General features: G+C 46.7%; 1 protein-coding gene across 9 annotated transcripts in view; it reads right to left on the bottom strand.

The window, feature by feature from the left end:
• LOC101168670 (C-myc promoter-binding protein) overlaps positions 1-17350 on the bottom strand; it is a 98388-nt gene that overhangs the window by 38062 nt on the left and 42976 nt on the right. For all 9 annotated transcript variants that reach the window (XM_078944118.1, XM_078944115.1, XM_078944116.1 and 6 more), the window contains 6 exons: positions 15109-15254; positions 9402-9535; positions 6847-6991; positions 6208-6414; positions 6005-6133; positions 4420-4561 (listed from right to left, as the gene is read on the bottom strand). In XM_078944118.1, the coding sequence (XP_078800244.1) occupies positions 4420-4561; positions 6005-6133; positions 6208-6414; positions 6847-6991; positions 9402-9535; positions 15109-15254 (903 nt within the window). The remainder of the gene's footprint in view (positions 1-4419; positions 4562-6004; positions 6134-6207; positions 6415-6846; positions 6992-9401; positions 9536-15108; positions 15255-17350) is intronic.

Genomic DNA, 17350 nt, shown 5'->3' with positions numbered 1-17350 from the left:
AGCAATTCTCAGCCAACGACTCTGCCCCTGTCTGGAAAGGGCTCAAGACGATCACCAACTACAAACCCTGAGCCCCCCATTGTCTGAACGACCTGCGTCTGGCCAACGACCTGAACACATTCTACTGCTGCTTGGAGCAGACAGCAGGCAGCCCCATCACCTTCCCCCCCAGCCATTGTCCAGCAACATCCTTTCCCCCCACACCCTGAAGCACTGTGCCAACCAGCTGTCTCCAGTGTTCACAGACATCTTCAACACCTCACTGGAGACCTGTCATGTGCCAGCCTGCTTCAAATCCTCAGTCATCATCCCTGTCCCCAAAAAGCCCAGAATTACAGGACTGAATGACTACAGACCCGTGGCCCTGACCTCTGTAGTTATGAAGTCCTTTGAGCGCCTCATCCTCTCCTACCTCAAAGACCTCACAGACCCCCTCCTGGACCCCCTGCAATTTGCCTACAGAGCCAACAGATCGGTAGACGATACTGTAAACATGGCCCTCAACTTCATCCTCCAGCACCTGGACTCTCCAGGATCCTACGCCAGGATCCTGTTTGTAGACTTCAGCTCCGCGTTCAACACAATAGTCCCATCACTGCTCCATGACAAACTCTCCCAGATGAATGTGTCTGACTCCACCTGCAGGTGGATCACAGACTTCCTGACGGACAGACAGCAGTATGTGAGGCTGGGGAAGCTCGTCTCAGATACTCGGACCACAAGCACCGGATCCCCCCAGGGCTGTGTCCTTTCACCCCTGTTACTCTCCCTGTACACAAACAGCTGCACAGCTGGTCACCTGTCTGTCAAACTCCTGAAGTTTGCTGACGACACCACACTCATCGGCCTCATCTCTGACGGAGATGAGTCGGCCTACAGGAGTGAAATAGCCAGGCTGGTGTCATAGTGCAGCGCTAACAACCTGGAGCTTAATGCTCTGAAGACAGTGGAGATGACAGTGGACTTCAGGAAGGCCCCAGCCCCCCTCCCCCCTGTCATCCTCTGTGACTCCCCGGTGACCTCTGTGGAGTCCTTCTGCTTCCTGGGAACCATCATCAGCCAGGACCTCAAGTGGGAGCAGAACATCAGCTCCATCACTAAGAAGGTCCAGCAGAGGATGTACTTCCTGAGGCAGCTGAAGAAGTTTCACCTCCCTGAAAAGATGCTGGTAGACTTTTACACCGCCATCATCGAATCCACCCTCACGTCCTCCATCACAGTCTGGTTCGCTGCGGCCACGGCCAGAGACAAGGCCAAGCTGCAACGCGTCATCCACTCAGCAGAGAAGGTGATCGGCTGCCACCTCCCGTCTCTCCAGGAGCTGCACATCTCCAGGACCTGGAGGCGGGCAGCCAGGATTGTAGCCAACCCCTCTCATCCAGGACATAATCTCTTTCGGCCCCTCCCTTCTGGCAAGAGGCTCCGGTCCATCAGGACCAGGACCTCGCGCCACAAGAACAGCTACTTCCCCACTGCAGTCAGCCTGCTGAACAGAACCCCAACTCCCCCAGCTGACACCCCCCCCCCCCCACCACCACCAAAAGACTATCGCTGCTACTTACAGACCATCCCAGCCCACCTGTGCTCCCACCTTACTCAACTGTATATAGTGTGTTGTTGTGTTAATTTAATTTTTTAACTTATTTTAATTGCACTATACACCAAGAAAAATTCCTCGTTTTGTAAAGTGCGCTCTACTGAACCTGGCAATAAAACCTATTCTGATTCTGATTCTGACATTTCCTCTTAAATGTGTAGATATTTCAGCTTTGTTTGTGCTCCTCACTTAACATTTGCCAAAGTTTGATGCCACACACAGAAATATCTTCCAGTGGTTCTTGCACATTGGATTTTGAATTCTAGTGCCTCTTTTTATTTTCAGAGAAGGGTTATGGAATGGTTATGAATATGCTATGAAATGTAACCAAATCTGGGAGTTTCAGAGGTCTAGATTGAAGGAATGAATCTTTGGTTTATCTGGCTCCATGAATTATTCTAATGGAACCTTTCTGAATTAAAAATTAAGGTTGTAATATTGTTTTACAATTATTGGCCCAAATCTCAATGCCGTTTGACAAATATGGTAAAATCAAGGAACTAAATAGCAAATATCTGCCTTCAGAGTCTAGTGTGAGCTTTGATTTATTTATAATGAAAATGCTTTTTGATACTTTGGTCTGTGTGTTGCGTTTAGCTTATTGTCAACAATAAGTCCCAAATACACTTTTAATTATCAGGTTGTTTTATTTGATCATTAGTTCAGACTTTAAAATGACCAAAGTTTGGTTTACATAAATTCAAGGATGATTTGTTATAATTCATCCAGGTATTTAGTGTATTTTACTCTTTGTTTACTCTGCTGCATAAAATTTGTTTTTATCATCTGCAAATATGATCAGATTTACCATAACTTCCAGACAATAAACCACTACTTTTGTCACACGCCATCAACCCTGCGGCTTATTCAATGATGCGGCTACTTTATGCATTTTTTCTAACGGCCACTAGGGGCGCTGGAGCAGAAAGGGTCAGAGTGAGACAGGGGGAATATTGTATATGTGTCGAGGAAGACGCAGGTTTAATGTAAATTCCTGCTTTGTGAATGAATAGCAGGAACAGACCCTCATCACAGAAAATGCAAGAAGAAATGCAGATGAAGCAGCTTTCAAGTTCAGAGCAATCGTTAAAGCAGTGTGAAAAAATCCACCATCACCAACGGGTTTGGAAAAGCCGGTCTGCTGCTGACGGAGAGGACAGAGCAAGAACAGGAGAGAATCTACCTCAGAGTGACAGTAGCCGCGTCTACATGGGCAAAAGTAATCGGAATGAACGCCTGATTGGAAAGAAAATGCGTCATGTAAACGCGCCGTTCGGAATACTCTGCCCCGGTCAGACCCGTTCAGATCAAAATTTCTTTCCGATGGAGTTATACCGATTGTTTATCAGATCGTTGTTCATGTAAACGGTCATTCCGATCGTGTGTCACTACTGCTCTGGTTTACGTCACGCATAGACGGTGTTTCGCTGAGAGAAAGCCTTGGAGCGCAGACGGGACCGACCAGCTGCTCTGCGGACGCCCCGTGAAAAGTGCCGCTCCGCTCTCGCCCCGCTGGCTCTTCTCTCTCTTGAAGGAGCGCTTCGTGCCCCCCGACGCTCACTCGGTCCACTGGCACCCGAGTGAGCAGAGCAGCTGGATTAATAATTTTGTGTCTGAGGGGGGGAGGATGCTTTGTTACGTGTGCGTTTTGTTGTTTTGTCATGTGTGGGAGAATTCAGACTGCTGTGTTTCTCGCACAGTCCTGGATTTTGTCTCCATCAAGGCTAATGATGTTAGCCCGTGTTAGCCTGCCCTAAGCCTTCTTCCAGCTTAATTCTTCCACAAAAAAGCACTGACCACACGGATTAAATATAACAATGAGCGAACAGGCGCTTCACAATAGTCATAACATTAATAAAAGCACGTCTGGAAGATCGTCTCGTATTACGGAGCTGCTGCATAAAATAAATGTCTGTGGCAGCGGTTTGTTAACAACGGGACCTATTTCCTCATCCGGGTGATTTTACACTACTGCACATGCCCACATGATTCATTCCGACTGAAAATGTGAGCCATGGGAACGTTTGTTCTAATCGGAAACACAGGTGAATTTTAACCCGACCATTGATCCGATCAAGATATTCTGCCCATGGAACCGCGGCTATTTATGACAACGAAGGAGAGACTGAGAGAGAGAGGTGAAGAATGTCTGACGCTGTTCCAATCCCACACTGAGGAGGAAGACTTCCATGTTTCAGTCCACAGGAGGAAGATGAAGAAAGGGTTGTAGAATGAGTATGTGTGTGAATAACAGTGATTGCTTCTTTATTAACCCGCTCTGGAGTAGAGCTGTGGCGGTGTGGGATTTGGATCACCGCGGTGATGAAGCAGCAGGAGTCGCGGTGTCGCAGCTTAACGCAGCACATACACATCCTCATCCTACAACACATGGTTCAATGTGGGCACAGGCGGCTTACAGACAGGTGCGGCTTATGTGTGCACAGAATGTTTTATCCTGTAGAAATGTAATGGGTGTGCTCTATAGTATAATTACGGTCATTTGAATTATTAAGAGGGAGGACACTTAACTCAGAAAAGACTGAACATTTGATGCACCTGATGTCTGTGATGCATAGAATTTATAGATTATGGTGATAAACATTTCATCTTTTTTTCTTGTCTAGAAAACGACATTCCCTGAATTCACAGAAAGCATGAGGAGTAAACATTCAAGTGAATGGAAGTGTGTAATCTGACTCCTACTGTGTCAGAGCTGGCTCCCAGCATTTGTTCATCATGGAGAAATAGGATCTGTTGTTGCTCTTAGCTTTCATATACTTCTCCAAACGTCTAAGAAGATGGGGCGCCGGGGGCGTGGTTACCTGAAAGCGGGCTCTGGGTGAGGAGTGCGGGCCGGGAAAGGGATCGCTTGAACTGAGCCACGGCCAGGAGCACGTTTCTGAGCTTCATCCACAGGAAGTACCCTCCTCTGTTGCTGGAAGGCCACGTGCTCTCCAGCACCGCCTGTACACGAGGGGAGGAAGAGGAGCACGGTCAGGGAGCCGGGACAGAGCCGGGACAGAGCCGGGACAGAGCCGGGACAGAGCCGGGAGAGAGCCGGAGAGAGAGACAGGAGAGAGCCGGGAGAGAGCCGGGACAGAGCCGGGACAGAGCCGGGACAGAGCCGGGAGAGAGACAGGAGAGAGACAGGGAGAAACGGAGAGCCAGAGAGACTCTGCTCGACTTTAAATGAATTTTTCATCAAAGTCAGTTTGAAGGGAAAAAGGAAAAGGAAAGATGTGTGTTTGAAACCAGAAGTACTGCATTTGTGGTCTGTCATACTTACAGTAATAGGATTGGATACCTCAGAACAAAATACCATAAATATTTTTAAACACTTCACAACCATAAACATGAAAAAATAATTCTATGCTTTTGGATAATTCATCTTTTATTGAAACAGGGCCTGAGGATCTTCATGTAAGTTCATTCTGAGGGGTTGATTGCACGTAAACTGAAATGTTTTTACCTTTTCATTAGTTTGGTAATTATAATTATTCACATGTTCCACTATTGGACAGCGTCATTCTTCATTTTGTTCACGCCCACCTCTAAATGGAGTAGTGATCAGCTGTTGTACTCATTCTAAAGCTTGTTGACATTTGCTATGAATGTGTCAGAACATAAACTGAACTTCTAACTTCATGAATGTCAGCCGCTGCATGACCAACATGACCCCAATAACACACAGCTGTGCGGTCGTGACTCACGCACGCGCTCACGTTGGCTCAGACGCGCTCATGTACCTGTCATCTCACCGGCAACACTTTCAAAACACCGGACCATGATGACAAAGTCTTCATGTCATCGCGGCAAACCTACGGTGCGCATGAATTTAAACGGCCCGTTCATGGAAGCTGACACGGAAAGCAGCTTCCTCAAAGGCCCAAAGTGCTTCACAGTAACAGTACCATCCACACACCGGCACCAACCTATAACCACCAGGAACCGGGTGGGGTTCAGCGTCTGGCCCAATGACACTTTGATACATGAGCTGGCAAGGCGGGAATTGAACCTGCCATGTTCAGATCAAAGACCGACCGCTCTACCCTGTCTGTAGGGAACCAGCTTATCCTGGCGCGCTTACACAATAGCAAAGTGTCGCGTATCCGATAACAGAACCCCTCCCTCCTTGTTTTAGCCCCGCCCTCCATCGTCAGCAGCCACAGAGGTCATCCTGCTGCACTAACACACACATTCCCTCCTAACTCTCACACACACAGGGGAATCGTTTCTCTTGATTCAATCTATGATGGAATCAGAAGAGTTCCACATTCAATGACATTTCATTTCTTCCTAATGTGTGCCTTTATGACCTTTGAGAGGAAAAACTGAAAGCACCTACAGATGTTTGGCAGGACAGGTGTGTGAGGAAGCGGCGTTGGGCCCAGACGCCGTCACAGTTACCTTGTTGTAGTATCCGTAGGTGACGGCGTTGGGGTGGACTCCGGCCTTCTTCATCTCAAAGAGCACTCTGACGGCCAGGACCGGCTGTCCGTACTGCCCGCACAGCTGCATGAGCACCCTGTAGCAGACCTGCGGGGGCAGAGGCCATCACTGTCCGCTCCACACCAACACCTCTGAGCCTTCTGGAAAACGCAGGAGCACACCTCATCGGGGGGCTGCAGCTTCTTCGTCTGCATCTTGCGCAGGACGTCGTAGGCAGAGCGGAGCGCCCGCACCTTGGAGTGGCACACCTTGACGTACGCGGGCAGACAGATGAACCACAGCCCGTAGCAGTGGCGCAGCAGACACTTGGACCACAGCTGAGGGATGGAGGAGTACTTCTTAGCCATCTTCTGGGCCGACCTGATCTCCTGCAGAGGAAACGGAACCGTGGGTTTTGTTTTTTTAGCAGAGTTCTTCTGTTAGTCTGTACATGTAACCAGTTGATCTGATCTATCTGCACCTGGACCACACATTCTCTAGTGTTTCCTGTACCAAATGTCAGCTCTTTTATCGTTATGCGTCTCAACATAAAGCTGCAGAGCTTGAGGCGGCCTGTGAAAAACGCCAAATGCTAATATAGCTGCTGCCTTGGTGTTTTTAGGTAAAGGAGCAGAACAGCACAGCAGCCATGCTCAGCGGGCCGACAGACGGGCCATTCTGAAGAAAAACTCCACGTCTGTGATGGAGGCTCCTCATGTTAACGTCCAAGATCTGAAAAAAGAGGCTGTCCCAGCATGACCCCCCCCCCCAATTGGAGACGCTTCACGTCACTGCATCACGGTGGGTGTGGTTAAACCGACCTGCTTGGTGCGTCTGAACATGGGGGCGGGGCTGCTGGGGCAGCTGTGCCGGGCAGACAGGCGGGACGAGGGTGCTTGCAGGCCGTCCGGGGTGGGGGCCACGGGATCAAACAGGTCCAGGCTCAGCACGGGAAAGCCATCGTACCTGATCAACAGAAAGCAAGTCAGTTCAGTGACGCCGATCCAGACGGACGGCGCTCTACAGGAAACAGTCACATGACCCAAATCCAGGACAAGCTAAAGGCAGTCAGGTAGAGTAAGACGGAGCAAGTCCTGGCTACACAACACAAAATACCAAAGACTGTGCGCGACCCGGGGGAGGGAGGGAGGTAAAGGAGCCGGGCCACTGTTAGAGACCAGCGACCGCTAGCGCCACGCTGAAAGTGGGTGTGTCTGTTAGCCTGGGGGCGGGGCTGGCAGCACAGACTCTTCCTGGGAGGGGCTGTTCCTCACTTTGTGATGTCACAACGTGAGAACCCACTCGTTTTTGTGGATTGGGAGGGGCTGGTGCTCAGAGAGCGGGTGGCCACTTTCACTAATGGGTTAAGGTCCCTAAGTGGAAGCGCAAACTTAGAGAAATGCTGCGTTCATGGAGCGTTGGAATCAGTGGCGCCTCCAGAAATTGTTCATGGGGGTGGCCGGTAGTAGGCCACTTTAAATTTGGGTGGCACACAAAAACCATGAGCTATGTTTTTAAAATTCATTCTACTAAACATAGTAAAACAGCCTTTAGAAAACTAACAGAAAGTTAAATGCCTACTGATAGAGTTTGGTTTATTGTGTTTCTTTTCTATTCAGGCTAATAAACATGAAACAGTTTTATTCTTAGGGCAACATCTTAAACATATTCACCTGTTGGTCCAGGAACAGGTGGAACCGCTTTAGCTGAGTTCTGCCTTGTTTCTCTGACCAATGATGCTGACTGTCCCTCGTCTGATGCCGTCTCATCTTTGTCTTCCTCATTCTCTTCTGTCAGTCATGCTGCTCTGTCTCATCTTCCTCCTCCTCACTACTCCTCTGTTGCTCCCCTACCATCTCTCTCCCTCCTTCTGCTGTACTTTCCTTCTTAAAATAAACTAAAATAAGAATATCTGTTCATTCTCTGAAAATTGACTTACACAAGCATCAACTACTGTGTGTGTGTGTGTGGGGGGGGGGATGCGCCCAAAGAGAAAAAAAAATTCCTTTTATCCCCCTAGACTAAAACCCCCCATTTCCACATAAAATTAATTAAATGTGCATCAGGGCGCCCCCACTATCCTGTCACCTTGCTGCTGCTATGATGACCGTATGTTGATCTGTCTGTGTGTGTGTGTGGGGGGGGGGGGGTCACCGCTCACCGCTTACGATTCCAGACAAACTAACAGCTGCTTCCTAATAAAACATAGTTGTCATCCATAAAATGAATATCATTTATTGGGTCTATTGGATTTAAATAAAATACATAAATAGATGGAGTCTGCATCAAAGTGGATCTGTTTCCATCATCTTCACTCTAGTGTTTGACAGACAGAAAAGTCTATTCAAGGTTGTGGAAAATGGACAAAAGATCAAAGGAAACATTAAGACTAAAAATAATGTAATTAAATCAATATCATGACAGCATTTTGAATCAATACAAGTATCACCAAATGGTGATATATCAGCAAAAACATCATCTAGTGTTTTGGCTCCCTGTGCTTTCATCTCAGTGGGAAACTGATCCACATGGATCTTTGAGAGGTTCAGGTTGGAGACCCCTGGTCTAGCACATCCAAGGTAAAATGTTTAGTTAAAAAAAACAATGTGGTTGCATAATGAGGAAATGAGCCACTTTATGTTCGTTCGTTCGTTTTCGTCCTCAAAGCGTATCAATAAGAGTATCGTTAAAATACCAGATCGATAAGCAGTATCAATAAGAATAGTAGTACCGTTAAAACTTTATCGATACCCATCCCTAGTTTTAACCTAAAAACTCAATGTTCTGTTTTAAAATACAATTTTAATCTAAATGTTTGCACATCTGCTCCTGGTCTATCAAATTTTAGAACCCTTTGTGGCCCACGAGTCAAAAGGTTCGCCCACCCCTGGTCTAGGGTGAGACACCGGAATTACAGGGAAAATGAAACTTTAGTAAGGATTACCAATATAATTCATTCCAGTTTGGCGGGCCAGATTAAACGGTTGGTGCCCCCCAGGTCGTAGTTTGCCCACCCCTGGTCTATGGTCTGTAGACTTTAAAATGAGCCACTTTTCAGGATAAAATGCAGAGATTCTCCTGGAGGGAAGAGAATCTCTGCATTTATCCAGTAAAGCCTGCCTTCGCCCAACAGTAGCTGGGATAGGCTCCAGCAACCCCGTGACCCTGAGAGGGATTCAGCGGGTTCTGATCATGAATGGATGGAAGAGAACTACTACTAATAGAAATGAAGTCAGTGCAGAATAAAAAAACCTGTAAAAAAATCTCTTGGTTTTAAAAGTCAACTTTTCAAGTCTGAGCCTTCATTTGAAATGTGGACTGAATGCTCATGGCGTTAGCCACTCCCATCACCTGAGCTAGACATGGCGGTTTCTACCTGTAGCACAGGGGGTGTTCCTCCACCCCAGGGAGGGGGGGCAGCTCTGGGGGTGTGATGAAGACGGTGTGCTCGCTGCGATGGGACTCATCCGTCTCTATCAGCCGGGCGTCCTCCAGCTTCTCCCCGTCCACCTGCAGGACAGTCCACAGACATGATCAGAGAGGCAGCTCGCCACATCAGGGCGGGTCAAAGACCAGAGCAAACCCCTGACCCGCTGGTCCGTCACAGGCCCCGCCCTTCCTTCACCTGTGGGAGTGACCCTTTCCTAAGCTGGAAGAGGACAGTCTGTCTTTTTCCAGCTGGAAACCACAGGTTGATGGTTTGGATCGCAAGAATTAGAAACAAAATCTGACAGAAGGCGCGACACAGGTCTGAACTTCAGCTGAAGAAAGTCCTGCTGTTTGTAAGGAGATCAAGCAGCCCCCCCTGCAGCCATGAGCCATGAGACATGCTCAAACCCTTTTCTCCACACCAGCGGTCTGGATGAGGGGCTGGAAATGACTGAATCCTCTTCATGTCATTCCACAAGTTCATGATTTGACTCATAATGTTTCCACTGATCTGGTCACAGTTTGAACGTAGATACTGAAAAAGTGGGTGGGGGGTGGAAGCTGCCTCAGCAAACTGGGTCAAATGATTTCAAAGGATCGAGGAAAAAAACAGAACCTCCAAAGATTCCCACCGCCAGCCTGAGAAACAGGAGTCCAGGGAATCATGTGTGGAAAAAACCTTCAGCTGCATCAGCAGAAATACTTACGAGACTCCTGAAAAATAGAGGATGGAAACGTTTTCCAGGGATCATTAAAAATGCAGAAAAGTATAAAATATGTCTCAAATTCCTCAAATAAATCATAAATGAGGAAAAACCTAAAAGCAAAGATGTGGGGGAGGGAAGCTGTCTGAGACCAAGTCTTTTCACCCCAAACCAGAATCTTATTTCTTCCTATTTTCTAGCAGGAATGCAGTAAGGAAGACCTGAAGTTATCACCCAGAAATTTTACAGTGTCTGCAGCCCCCCCTAACTGTAGATAGAGCTGCTTCTAAGAGGAAAAACCAACAGCAGTAAAACTAGTGAAAGCAGAGGATTATCTTCCTCCCATCACCTCCCAGAACCCTTAGCTCCTCAGGTCCAGGTCTGCTGAAGGTCCCTAAGGTCAGGACCAAAATCCACGGCGAGGCCTCGTTTAGAAATACGGGCCTCGTCGGTGGAGCAGCCTACCTGAGGATGTGAGGGCCTCATCCACTGTCCAGGTTTCTGAAAAGAAACTAAAGACACACCTGTTTAACCCAGCTGCTAATTAGATATCCTGTGGGGAATCTAACATTTTTACTGTTATATTTTATGATATTTACTACATTTTAATTTTTTTAATGTGTTTTTTTTATTATTATTATTTTTATTTTTTTATTTATTGTCTTAACATCTTAACCTTATTCTCATTTATATTTCAGGTGTTTTAGACTTTTTATGCATGAACTTATTTTCATTTTGTATATTTTAACTTTTCTATTTATCACTTTTACATTTTAGACGGTTTACGAGTGTTTTGTCCCCCTTAGCTGGGGTGTTTGTGTCTATGCCGACACCCCAGGCCAACAGCAGGACAGAGCAGACGGCGCCTTCTGGGTTCTCTCTTCTTAAGGTTTTTTCTTCTGAAGTCATTTCTCTTTTATTTGTGCTCGTTTTCCTGTATTTTATTATGAAGGGCTTATTTATCTGCTTTTTGCATTGGTGTTTGTTTTTATGTGCATCATCTTGAGCCGTTTTGTTTACTACAGGGTGTCGGTGGAAATTTGACTACTGTTGGTGGAAGAAAGAGGGGAGGCAGAAGGGTCCGTGGCCAGAGAGAGAAGGGAAAAGGCAGGAACATAGGTTTGAGAATAGGGACTCTTAACGTTGGCACAATGACAGGGAAAGGCAGAGAGCTGGCAGACATGATGGAGAGAAGGAAGGTAGATGTACTGTGTGTGCAGGAGACAAGGTGGAAGGGCAGCAAGGCACGTAGTATTGGAGGAGGATACAAACTGTTCTATCATGGTGTTGATAGGAAGAGAAACGGGGTAGGAGTGATTCTGAAGGGGGAGTTTGTAAACAGCGTTCTAGAGGTGAAAAGAGTCTCAGACAGGATGATGAGCCTAAAGTTGGAAATTGAAGGGGTGATGGTGAATGTAGTCAGTGGGTATGCGCCACAGGTTGGCTGTGAGTTAGAAGTGAAGGAGAGATTCTGGAGTGAGTTGGATGAGGTCATAGAGAGTTTCCCCAGAGGAGAGAGAGTTGTTATTGGAGCAGACTTTAATGGGCATGTTGGTGAGGGCAACAGAGGTGATGAGGAGGTGATGGGCAGGTTTGGTGTGAAGGAAAGGAATCTGGAAGGACAGATGGTGGTGGACTTTGCGAAGAGGATGGAAATGGCTGTAGTCAACACTTACTTCCAGAAGAGAGAGGAACATAGAGTGACATACAGAAGTGGAGGTAGGAGTACTCAGGTGGACTACATCCTATGTAGACGAGGTCATTTGAGAGAGGTTATTGACTGCAAAGTGGTGGTAGGAGAGAGTGTAGCCAGACAGCACCGCATGGTGGTGTGTAAGATGACTCTGGAGGTCAGGAAGAAGAAGAGAGGGAAAACAGAAAAGAAGACCAAGTGGTGGAAGCTACAGAATGAAGAAACTTGTGAGGAATTTAGGCAGAAGTTGAGACAGGTCCTGGGTGGTCAGAATGAGCTTCCAGATGACAGGGAAACTACAGCAGAGATTATCAGGGAAACAGGTAGGAAGGTGCTAGGTGTGTCATCTGGAAAGAGGAAAGACGGTAAAGACACTTGGTGGTGGAATGAGGAAGTACAGGACTGCGTCCAGAGGAAGAGGTTGGCTAAAAGGAAGTGGGATGTAGAAAGGACTGAGGAAGGTAGACAGGAGTACAAGGAAGCGCAGCGTAGAGTGAAGAGAGAGGTGGCAAAGGCCAAACAGAAAGCTTACGATGAGCTATATGACAGGTTAGACACAAAGGAAGGAGAGAAGGACTTGTTCAGGCTAGCCAGACAGAGAGACAGAGATGGGAAGGACGTGCAACAGATAAGGGTGATTAAGGACAGAGATGGAAAGGTGCTAACAACCCAAGAGAGTGTACAGAAAAGATGGAAGGAGTATTTTGAGGAGCTGATGAACGAGGAAAATAACAGGGAAAGAAGGGAGGAAGATGTGGTTGTTGTGGAGCAGGAAGTAGCAGAGATTGGAAAGGATGAGGTTAGGAAGGCTCTGAAAAGGATGAAGAGCGGAAAGGCCGTTGGTCCTGATGACCTACCTGTGGAGGTATGGAAGTGCTTAGGAGAGACAGCAGTGGAATTTCTAACAAGGTTGTTCAATAGGATTTTAGAGAGTGAGAAGATGCCTGAGGAATGGAGGAGAAGCGTTCTGGTCCCGATCTTTAAGAACAAGGGTGACACGCAGAACTGCAGCAACTATAGAGGAATAAAGTTGATGAGCCACACAATGAAGCTGTGGGAAAGAGTAGTGGAAGCCAGGCTTAGGAAGAAGGTGGAGATTTGTGAGCAGCAGTATGGTTTCATGCCCCGTAAGAGCACCACTGATGCCATTTTTGCTTTGAGAATGTTGATGGAAAAGTACAGAGAAGGTCAGAAGGAGCTGCATTGTGTGTTCGTAGATTTAGAGAAGGCGTATGACAGGGTGCCGAGGGAGGAGCTGTGGTACTGTATGAGGTCGTCTGGAGTGGCAGAGAAGTATGTCAGAGTAGTTCAGGACATGTATGAGAGAAGTATGACGGTGGTGAGATGTGCTGTAGGTCAGACAGAGGAGTTCAAGGTGGAGGTGGGACTACACCAAGGATCAGCTTTGAGTCCTTTTTTGTTTGCTATGCTGATGGACAGGCTGACAGACGAGGTAAGACAGGAATCTCCCTGGACAATGATGTTTGCGGATGACATTGTAATTTGCAGTGAGAGTAGAGAGCAGGTGGAGGAACAGCTAGAGAGGTGGAGGTTTGCTCTGGAAAGAAGAGGTATGAAGGTCAGTCGTAGTAAGACAGAATACATGTGTCTGAACGAGAGGGATCAAGGTAGAAGCGTTAGGTTACAGGGGGCTGAGGTGGAGAAGGTGCAGGAGTTTAAGTACTTGGGGTCAACAGTTCAGTGTGATGGGGAGTGTGGAAAAGAGGTGAAGAGGCGAGTGCAGGCAGGTTGGAGCGGTTGGAGGAAAGTGTCAGGAGTGTTGTGTGACAGAAGAGTGTCAGCAAGACTCAAAGGAAACGTGTACAAGACAGTGGTGAGACCAGCTCTGCTCTATGGGTTAGAGACGGTAGCAGTGAGACAGAGACAAGAGGCTGAGATGGAGGTAGCAGAGATGAAGATGTTGAGGTTCTCCTTGGGAGTGACCAGGTTAGACAGGATAAGGAACGAGTACATCAGAGGGACGGCTCATGTTGCCTGTGTTAGGGACAAAGTCAGAGAAGCCAGACTGAGATGGTTTGGACATGTTCAGAGGAGGGATAGTGGATATATTGGTAGAAGGATGTTGGAGATGGAGCTGCCTGGCCGGAGGGCAAGAGGACGGCCAAAGAGGAGATATATGGATGTCTTAACAGAGGACATGAAGTTGGCTAATGTTAGGGTAGAAGATGTTCATGATAGAGTGAGGTGGAAAAGGATGATTCGCTGTGGCGACCCCTGATGGGAAAAGCCGAAAGAGAAAGAAGAAGATCTTGAGCCGTTTTCTTTACATGAAAGGTGCTACAGAAATACAATTAATTTGAATTTGAAAAGCAGAGATTACAAAGAATAATTCCAAGGAGGGAAAATACAAGAAAGAAAACAAAACGATCAACAAGAAACTGGACAAAAGGAGAATTTACAAATCCAGGATCAGGTAAAAAAACAATTTGATTAAGTCTGGTATGGAACATTACAGTGCACATGTAAAAAAGTGAGACCACAAAGTTACAAAAAGCACAGACAATAGACTACAACAGGGGTGGGCAATTATTTTTTCCATGGGGCCACATGAGAAACAGAAAATATTATAAAGGGTGAACAACTGGTATGTGTGGGGCCTACTCATGAGCGGCGCTGTGTCCTGCACGTCTGTTTCCCATCCAGTGATGATTAAAAAAGTCAAATTTCTCTGTCTTCTGCTGCAGCTACGCATATATCTGAGTTACCTTTTCACCAGAACAGAGCTCCTTCGTTTATTGCAGGAGTTACGTTCTAAAAAGAACCGTGATCAGTGAAATCCTCAAAGAAAAAGTCCTCACTAGTGTTTCGGGATCTGTGTGTGTGTGTGTGGTGTGTGTGTGTGTGTGCGCACGCTCACACGTGTTCAGGAAGGGGGGGGGGGGGCAGGAGCAAGAGTCAGTGTGTGGATCTGGTTTGTCTGAAGATGATGTTAGAGTACAATATGTCCAACACAAGAGGCCTACAGCTCTCATCTGTTTGCCCCCAGCTGATGGACAGGACGAGTTACAAGAAAAAAAAAAAAATCATGCGTCTCTGATATTGTTCAGTGGGCCGGACAAAACATGGAGGCGGGCCTGGATCCGGCCTTCCAGCTGCTATTTAGCCAGAGAATCTGGGCTGGTTGATCATAACTTTGGAAGACACACATCTCTATGGTAGCTGGGTGGATAAATAATCTCCCTGACAGATGAGGAAACGACTAAAGTCAGTCAATGGCTGAATTCAAAAACACTCACTTTGTCCACGCATTCGTCAAAGAAGACCAGACTGGCGTCCTTGTCGCTGACGAACGAGCACTCCTCGATGAAGCGGATGAACATCTGGGTTTTGGTCATTAGAGAGTAAAACTTCTGATGAGAGCGGTCACGGCTCTTCAGAAACCCTGCACACAGAAAACGTACACGTTGGTTCCAGAACACTCAAGCGCACCATTACTGTAATGGCTTTAATCCATTTGTATCTTCCTCTAGAAGCTGGGGGGGGGAGTTCAGGGACTGAAGGCTCCACGGTCCCCATCAGTGTAAAAACACACATTAATGAGGGGTTCAGTAATGCATACCACAGCACGGCATGCTGGGATGTGGAGCAGCACGGCTTCCTAATAGCAGCTGAAAGCAGATTAGAAGCAGCAGTTAAAGAGCAGGAAGGACGTCCGGGTCCGCCAGAGCGGATGCTTCATGCTCCGCATCCAACCTTCCATCATCCAACAACCGTCGGCCTTCCTGAACACCAGCTCACCCACATGTTCACGTTTTTACCAGGAGAAATCACTCAATAAACGCTTTGCTTCCTTTATACTGTTTGGTTTTGCAAAAGAAATGTATACATAAAAGATCAAAATAAATTATTATTATAAGGACCATGGAAAGAAAAATAAACTAAATGGGAATTCAAAAAAGACCACAGACCTATCTAGACATTTCAGTACTGACCAAATGAACAATCTTTTTAGTTAAAATAGTCTTTTACCAATAAATAAATGTATATATATTTCAGACATGCAGTACATTGATTTGTTTCTGTGGGAGTGCCAAGACATCTGAACCTCTGAGATTTTCTTCAGATTCTTTCTGAAGGTTTTCTGGATGTAAAATTTCTACTTGTTGAAGTTATTTTATGCATTCTGGTTTCAAAAGAAATTATTTGAGGAAATTCCTGCATTTTCATTTCATTGTGCTGCAGATTTTTCATATATCAGGTTTCTGTATCTGCTTGTGGCTGTGTTGACCTTTCTCAGCTTATTCAGCACTTATCACTTACATTTTTTAAATTAATATTTCCTCTTTTTTGTTTAAAATCTTGTTTTTTTCAGATAAGCTATTGTAAGTTTCCTGCAACCAGACATCTGTCCTCAGGTCTTTGCTGCATCAGCTGACACACTGAGCATGTCCTCTGGCAGAGCCATCAGGTGGAGCTGCCACCCCTCTCATCAGAATGGGCTCCACTCCAGGGGCCAGACACAATGCTTAGCGGCAGCTGCACTTTTTATAAACCAGCATTCAGACGTCCGTGGCTGCACAGTCTTATGGCGTTCTTGGTAGTCTTAGTGAACAGCGTCCATTTTGAAGTGGCTCTTATGGGAATTCTGTAAAAATATGAATATTCTCAACATGGATAAGAGGAAAATGTCATGTCTAATCTTGTGGTTTATATATAAAAAATAAAAAACCGCCCCTTTCACCCTCCACGGGTGGTTCCTCCTCCAAGCTGGGGTCCTCTACCAGAGGCCTGGGAGCTTGAGGGTCCTGCAGTATCTTAGCTGTTCCTGTTCTTTTCTGGACTGAGAGGTCTGAGGTCTTTCCAGGTATCTGTTGTAGCCCCTCCTCCAGCTTGGGGGTTACTGCCCCGAGTGCTCCAATTACCACAGGCACCACTGTCACCTTTACTTTCCAGGCTTTCTCCAGTTCTTCTTTGAGTCCCTGGTATTTCTCCAGTTTCTCATGTTCCTTCTTCCTGATGTTCCCATCGCTTGGCACTGCCACATCCACCACAACGGCTTTCCTCTGTTCTTTATCCACCACTACAATGTCTGGTTGGTTCTCCATTACCATCCTATCAGTCTGGATCTGGAAGTCCCACAGGATCTTTGCCCTCTTATTCTCTACCACCTTCAGAGGTGTTTCCCATTTTGACCTTGGGGTTTCCAGTTCATATTCTGCACACATGTTCTTTTTTATTATTACAGCCACTTGATTGTGGCGCTCCATGTATGCTTTACCTGCCAGGATTGTATTCCCTGCAGTTATGTGCTGGATTGTTTCAGGGGCCTCTTTGCACAGCCTACACCTTGGGTCTTGTCTGGTGTGGTAGATCTGAGCCTCTATTGCTCTGGTGCTCAGGGCTTGTTCCTGAGCTGCCAGGATGAGCGCTTCAGTGCTGTCCTGTAGGCCAGACCTGAAAGACAAGATCTTGTCTAGAATGACCACTAGGCAACCCCGACACCAGCTACAATGGTTAAATGATGTACCACCTGAAAGT

The sequence above is a fragment of the Oryzias latipes genome, chromosome 3 (genome assembly GCF_053564925.1).
Source record: "Oryzias latipes strain Hd-rR chromosome 3, Olatipes_Hd-rR_3.1".
Taxonomy (NCBI): Eukaryota; Metazoa; Chordata; class Actinopteri; order Beloniformes; family Adrianichthyidae; genus Oryzias; species Oryzias latipes.
This window is presented reverse-complemented; position numbering and strand designations above follow the sequence as displayed.